Source organism: Homalodisca vitripennis, chromosome 2 (genome assembly GCF_021130785.1).
Source record: "Homalodisca vitripennis isolate AUS2020 chromosome 2, UT_GWSS_2.1, whole genome shotgun sequence".
NCBI lineage: Eukaryota > Metazoa > Arthropoda > Insecta > Hemiptera > Cicadellidae > Homalodisca > Homalodisca vitripennis.
The window spans coordinates 177,387,538-177,395,835 of record NC_060208.1 but is presented as its reverse complement, the minus strand read 5'-3'; the positions used below and the strand labels follow the sequence as shown (position 1 = coordinate 177,395,835).

Below are 8,298 nucleotides of genomic sequence, written 5' to 3'. Positions count from 1 at the left end.
TATATATATATTATATATATATATATATATATATATATATGGAGGTATTAATACAATTCTTAAGAATCAGCCAATCAACAACCCCGACATTAGAAAGGGAATAGGAATAAAAATATATAAAAAAACCAATCGGTTTACTTGACAATAAATATAAGTGTATACAATAAACTATTGCTCTAAATGTATAGGAAGCTCTTGAGAATTTAAGATACGTCTTAGAAAAGTAACAATATTATAAATATTTATAATTATAAATAAACAATTCTCGTATCTCAATAATGTTCTCAACTTAAACCTATAAATAATTACAAAACTATTACTTAAACTGTAAAATTGCACATTTATGGCAAATGGTTATTATTTTTCCATGTCAGTATATTCAAATTTCTTATAATCATTATATAATGGTTTTGTTATTAATAAATTAGAAACATTTTGTCGCTTTATATCACGACAATACACGTAAGGTAATGCAGGCATTACTTACGTAAAGTTACATTTTAAGTTCCTATTAATAGTTTTAAATTGTTGTAATTTAAGGGATTTTAAATTTGTTAGTTTTAGGATCTCAAGAACTGCGTTTATATTATAAAATTGTACTATAATATACTACATAGTAACAGTTATTTTTGAATGAACTGAAATAATATTTCAACTGTTTTTAAACTTTATTAAGTTATAAAACCTCATTGAATGGTAATGTTAATACTATTGGTAGGCTTCTGTAATTTGTTTTACTGCATTATTTGTATATTAAATATTTCTCCTTAAAACTTCCATTTTCACCAACATGTTCCTCTTTCTCAATAATCACAGAAAGTATTAACGTGAAGCTTGTTGGCTTGTAAATATAACTTATATACATCACAAAACTCAAAGGGATAGTTAAGTATTATGTATATAGAACATTTTAAAAGCTACCAGTAATTTAAAACTCTTTAAAAATACCATGATATATGTAGAATGGTCTACTAAACTAAAACTAAATCTAAACTGAAAGATATCTTTATAGGTTTCTGAGAAAAAGGAACATTATTTATTATTATAGGATCTAGGGGGCACGTATTTTAATAGTAAGCTTCATAATTGGGTAAAATAAAAGTACTTGTATACAAGGTGATTCTAAAAGAGCGAAAAAAATAGAAAAAGTTTGGAACATAAAAATTGAAAAACTGTCCTATATCATCCTATTAAAGTCCTAAAATTCTTAGTCTTCAGTCAATCTGTCTTATTATTTTTTAGTGTTTATATAACTAATCATTAAAGTGATAAAGTAAGAATTTCGAATTTACTCTATACATATAAATATCTAAAAAATCTTGTAAAAAAAGTGCAGGTCATATTTTTAAGAATCATCGCGCCTCATACCGATAATGGAGCTAAATTCATATGCAATAATTGTATATGATCTCTATACATTATTATTATTTTCTGCAAATGGAATGGTTTTTTTCAATTAATGTCATGGAATCTAATTTATCAAAGAAGAAAAGCCTCAAAATATTGATAATCCGTAAAGAAATTGCTCAGGCCAAATTTACTTTAAGGTTAGAAAAAGAATATGCATGGAACTAAATTAATATGAATCAATTAAATAAGTTGTACTGCATCGAAATATCATTCAACACAAATTATTAGTGAAAGAGAGAACTTTTTCGTCCTAACTTCGCCTCTATTAATAAAGGTATTTTTCATTTCATTTTATTCACCACAGAAAATTCCTTCACCCCTTTGGAATATCATGTAATTGCATAAAAAACATGAGGGAACAATTATTCAACGAATTTCCCACTTTAGTTAATATAAACATGTTCATAATGTATTATTTAAGTATGCACACCGATGAGATTGTGATGTAGAAACCTTAAATATCCAGTTTAATATCAATAAACTTTACGCATTCAATAAAAAGTCTGTAACTTAATGCGTATAGATAACTTAAAATATTCTAATTAGTTATTTTATCACACTCAGAAATATATAAAATACGCTGCTAATAAATAATGTACATTTAATTTTTAGGTACATTAATCACAATCAATACAAATTCGTATACAATATTTGTCGTAATCGTAAAACGTATGCATATTAATATCTAAATTACCTAAAATTAAAAGAATATAATTATTTATTTGTATTTTATCGTCTAAAACCAATTTACAGAATTAACTTTTTTTAAATCACAAATAATAATAAATAAACTATACACAATCTGTCACTCTCAGAGTTTTCACTTTTCACAGTTGAAGGTGCCGGCTTCACCTAATCCAGTATGGCGGCCGAGGCACTCCAGGGCTGGGCCTAGGTAGTGGGTGCTGTAAGGGGGAGAGGGGGCTCCTCGGGGGTGGGGTGACGGGGGCTCGGCTCATCGGGTACCTCTTGGAGGGTGGCTCTGGATGGTCCCTCACCTGAAACACGCATGAGGAAGTCAGAAGATAACCTAAAAATTCATAAGTTTTGTGATTAAATTTAAATATCGTCAATACTTTTTACGTTTTAAATTGCCTACATCTAGCCATGCAGGTTGCCTTCATCAGACGATAATTTAGGTATAACAAGATGAAATAAGTACAAAAATGTTTCTATAAGTTATTTAGTTTCAGCATCATATTGTACTTTTCGCATGTTTGGATTCATAATACTAAGATCCTTATAGCTAGGTCATTGTAACCAAGTAATTAGACATGAATACAACTGTTTACAACCAAATTCTGACACATGAATCTGTCTGTGTCTGTTAGCACTGAAAGACATTGAGCCCAAGAATAGTATCGTACAATATTCATATGTGTGGCACAATAAAACGCTATAGGCAAAGTAATACAGAATTACGTAAAAACATACTGGTACAGCTATAAATATGAAAAACTACGTAAAATATCTTATCATGATAAAACCTCAACTTTATGGCATTCTACTGTGTGCGTGTCTGAATGTAATTTTTATCTAAACAATCAACAAGTCACAAACTTACAGTGTAAGAAATAAATAAGGACTTTTTAACTTCTTGATGGGAAAAAAATTTGTACAAAAACTTATTGCTCATAGTAATATATTCAGAAGAACAAAAAAATCCTAATTTCACATGGTATATTATTTACCAAAAGTGGACATAAAAACTTGGGGGAATGAAGGGTTTATAATTGTGTTCATTAATAGTGTTTACCAGTTTACATTCATCCATGATTCGTGCTTTAGTGAGAAAAAATGCTTATGAATTATTAGTTTTTTTTAAGAAACTAAACATGAACCTCATTTTCAAGTGCTCTTTTCAGTATGCAAAATAAAATTAAACATTTCGAGTTCGATTTCAAGCTATAGATAAAATAATCATACTAACATTCATGTACTATTTTGTATATGGTAAATAAGCGGTGTGATCATGTTATGAACTACATTACAGTTTAAATAAAATCTGCCTTTATTTAAAAGTTTGGCTGAAACCAGAGTAAGTATTCAGGTCGGCTGTGCTAAGCTGTTCTGTGTAACGTGTAGTAAACCAAACAGTATCACTATTATAAACGAAGGAATAGAAAGTAACAGTGGGGCCAGTACTTCTGGAAAGAGCGGGAAACACTCAAAGACACTTTCCTCGCCGATTTTAGCATTCTTTGTGTTATCTTAGGTAACGAGATTAACAATCGTCTTCCGCTTAAAAAAAATCAAATTTAATTAAAACTACTTGCTATGGATACACATATCAGATTTTTCAATACAGTAAAATCATTGCATAATTCCATTGAATTATGTTGAACAGCGATTTGTTTACAGATGATGATGGAATTCAAAGTAGGCCTACGATGTTGCAGCCTACTAACTCTGAAACTCTGGTTTCCAATACCATGGCACCAATCATACGACACATTCAAGACATCACAATTAATTACCAGTGTTACCAACCCACTTAGTCTTAAATGCTAATCGCTAATACTTGATACAGAAGTATAACCATTAGTGTCTTGTACGTTCATTGAAAGAAGAATGATTTGGTGCACAAATTTAAGGTAAAACTTCTAAGTATAATACGGCTTGATTAGGAATTTTTCTATTTACCCAGAATTGAGAACAACAATAGTTATTGTGTCGAGCTTTTAAGAAAACAGAAACAGAAAATATAATTTCTTGGGTGACAGCCTACAAAGCAACTGTGAGACTTTAAAAGTATTATTTATATTTTAATAAAGAAAATGCTGTGTTTAAAATACCAAAACATGCACAAGGCCTCACAAAACAAATAAAAAATAATACCAAAATGAAACAGTCATTATCAGATGATGGAACTATAGTTTTATTTGTTTATTTTTAGATGGACGAGTGAAGCTGAGTACTAAATTGTATTAGGTTTGACTCAAATGAATATTATTAGAACGCAAAAATGCCATTGCTCAAACCAGAGTTCGAATCTGGGTTGATGAGTTAAGACGCTAACTACTCAGCTACAAAGAACGGAGGCACCCCAACATTGCCAGAATGTTTAAACAAAAGTTGTCTCGCTCTGGCGTCGTTCACAAATGACGTTACACTAATGAAACATTTTATACAAAAACGTAACTGAACTTGCTGTATAAAGGCCACTTTAAAAGCTTGTCGAATAATTCTTTGCTTTGAAAAAAGAAATGTTTTTGCCATGAGGGTTTAAATTATGATAAAATGTTTCTCAGTACATTTACCATTTGAATTTACCGTAAGAATAATTGTAATTCACCGCAATACGAGATTCATTAATTTTCCAACATACACTTCAAGATTTCCAAATTTCTAGTTTCATGAATTTTGGAGTTGGTATCCACCTTAAGGCATCAGACTTTCAATTTGATAACTCACGTTCGTATATCCCTGTGACTGTAGCACTTTTTATCAGTACTGTTGACCATGTACTGTACGGACTCTCCTGATTATGATATTTTATAAGATCCTTTCACACGTCAGAGTCCCATATGGATGGTAGAAGAAAGATCGGCCGTTCCTTAGAAAAAAAGTAATACCTATCAACAAACCATTAAATTTAGTTTAGGCGAGAGACCATGATAGACTCTTACAACCATGGAGCATGATTACTTTATCTGTCAATACTTTGGACTGGGATTCCACATAACTGAACACCATCCTAGCTGAAGACAAGTGGAGAGGTGCTCCAATAAAACCTGCGAAATTGGGCGATCCTTCCTCCATCACCGGCTAATAACAGCTGTGCCAGTACTTAGCGGGCGCTGAGCGCCGTGATCGCCGCTATTTGCTCGTGGAGCGACGGGTAAGCCACGTCGTACCGCCGATTTGCATAACTTATGTCCAACCGACCTCCGGACCTCTAAGTGGAAAATAATTTAAAAGCCTCATCATGGAGGGTTAGCCGGGGGCGGCGGGCCGCACCCCATAACTCATCGCGCCCATCCCGCAACGGTCAGGTCGGTGTTAGGCAAAGCGATGCCGACACCTTGAGGGAGGGAGAGGAGCTTTGTACTAAACGTCAAGCCCCGCTCCGCTCCAGCTTCCAGCTTCCAATATTATTCTCCTGCCTTTCATCCTTTCCAGTTGACCTCTTTGGAATGGAAATTTCACTTTCCTATTTTAAAACCGCTGATTTTAGGTATCGAAAGGTGATACATATACACGATATAACATATAATGTTTACCTTTGACAACTGAATTTACCATATTATCACTTAATTAGGTATTACCATTTATATATATTCCTGAATATTTTATGTAAACTTTTTTAATAGTCAAGGTTTCTGTATTACACTATATTATTTTTGTAGTAAAAGTCCAACCAACCAATGCTTTTCGAATCTTTTATGTTGCTTATTACGGTTCTATTGAATTTATTAAATATTTATAATCGAACAAAATAAATATTTAAGAAAATTACTTTAAATTTTCGTTTAGTAACGGTATAGCAATAACATGTCAAAAACAATACCACGAACAAAATTAAGAGTTTTCTACACCAAACTATGTTATGGCGGAAAGAGTTGTTTAATTTGAATGTTGATTTTAGCTCCAGTTCACCTTCCCTTAGTCATGGATCTCTTCAGACGCACATGACTCCAGATTTCATTAGTTAAGTAGTCTGTTATAGCGTCAGATTTCAGACGCTGTATCAAACGGAATATGAACTGGAGCTAAACTGAATATTGACAAAACTATGATTATTCTCATATAAAATAAGAATTGCTTATACTCAATGGCTAAAAGTAGGGAAATAGTTATAAGGTTAACTAAATATTTAATAAAAAGAAACTTAGTCACAGCGCAAAACGCTATCTTTGTTAATAAGAGAAACACAAATAATATATAATTTGTATGAAATTGCATTTGAAGTATTTTTGGATGTATATTTTAAAGTGCTCTATTCAGAAACTAGTGCAGATAAGAATATAAACTTTTTAAGTGAAATATGGATGAAGGGAGTGACATTATATAGAAAATATAATATTCTTCAGTAATATTTTATCAAAATACGTGTATATGAACAAATTTTCAATTTAGTTCACATTCTTAACATTAAACATTTTTCCTTGAACCTGATTTCAAAATTACAATTGAAATACACTTGGAGTATTAAAAATAATATAATCGTTATTTTTCTTTGCGGGAAATTTATTTTAAAGGAAATGAGTATGAAAATAAACTCCTAAATTAAATTAAATTAACGGTGGTAGGCTTGGGTGGAAGTTGACTGGATCGTTTATTCTTGTAAAAATATATCAAACCCAAAACACCCGGTTTGCCTTTTTGGCTTTTTTGTTAAAAGCCCAATTCATTTGAGTTATTTTCTGTTTTGAAAGACATTTATTATTCATTAATTACTATAATAATAGCTATAAATATTTAAAAAATCTGAATTGAAATAACTCTAAACCTGTGCTAAAACTAGCGTGTGAAAGATTTACTACTTAGTTGGTATTTCACTTATTTCTGAATTACAACCATTTTTAATGTAGTTTAGTTAATTCCATTGTAATAATATGATTCACCAAAGGTAAACATATTTCTAATGTAATTTATTTTTCCGATAAAAGTTATTATTTAAGATTTTTATTAAAAGTTTGAATAAATTTAATTGTATACAAAAATGTATCTTGTAATAGTATTTCAAATTAAAATAATGTCGGTTTTTTATTTATTATTAAAAAAATTTTCTACCACAAACATTAAAGTAGTTCGTAGAATTATCAATAAAATAATTCCTTTCCGATATCCTTTACAGACACATGGTTTAAAGGTGTAAATTGTTTTACTATATTATAAAATGACGATACAATCCTATATGGTATTTAATTTTTATCTGGTCCGTAAAAGGTTAAACATAGGAAATATTAATCACTTGATTCCCTGCCTAATATACTTTCTAAAACATTATATGAACATATATTTTGAATCTTAAAGAACTTTAAACGATGGAGAATACTACGAGTATATTTGGATATTAAAAGCATCACATTCAATGTCGTTTCCGACAACCTAAAAAACTACATCCATTAAACTAAAAAACGTTTTCACAAGGACATCTGAATCGTCTAGTTCACAGTAAGATTGAAATGGTTAAACAAAGCTTAAAATAGAAAGTCGAACCGTACCTCATGCTTCTTGATTTCTATTTTCAACGAAGGTATTCAGTATTTTATGTTTAGAATAAAATTAATATCTGCCTTTAGTTTTTATTACATTTTTACATTGAACTTAATTGATTTGTCAACGATAACGCTGTAAAGAATTCCGAACTAATTTAACACTGATAACTTCATTAAAATTATAGATCTCAAATATGAGCATGGTTCTGGTCCTGAAGATAAGTTGACTAAAACGTGTGTGTACACTTTAATTGATGTTTAAGAAATGATTATGGAATGCACAACAAACAAAACGTATTTTATTTATCCTCCCGGTAGCACACTTTTCATATTATTATAAGTGAATTTTTATTATATTTTGTATTCAATTACATGTTTTTGATAGTAGTAGGCCTATATATGTGCAAAAATATTCGTTACATCTTGAAAGTTTTGGAACGTTTTCCAGCTCTTTGGTTTTGTATAGGTCTTGCTAGTTTTCTCTCAAAATAATACTATTATCGGTTGATTTAATACTAACACTAGGGACATTTTCGTATAATTTAAAATCCCGTGGTTTTGACAAATAATAGAATACATTGTAAGATTGGAAATACGTCTTTGTTTAAAGTTTGGCATTGATGATTGATGGTTTGAAAGGATTAGGATTCCGATATTTGCAATCGTTATATGTTACAAAAAGTATAACACTCCTTTCGGGGAGTAAAATCACCCCTCTTCTTCA

At 30.5% G+C, this 8,298-nt stretch overlaps 1 protein-coding gene across 1 annotated transcript in view; it reads right to left on the bottom strand.

Annotated features, from left to right (window-relative positions):
- Positions 1 to 644: 644 nt before the first annotated feature.
- Positions 645 to 8,298, bottom strand: part of LOC124355086 (forkhead box protein B1-like) — an 89,551-nt gene continuing 81,897 nt past the window's right edge. Inside the window, exon 2 of the mRNA XM_046806026.1 lies at positions 645 to 2,408. Within this exon, the coding sequence (XP_046661982.1) occupies positions 2,302 to 2,408 (107 nt within the window). The 3' untranslated portion in view covers positions 645 to 2,301. The remainder of the gene's footprint in view (positions 2,409 to 8,298) is intronic.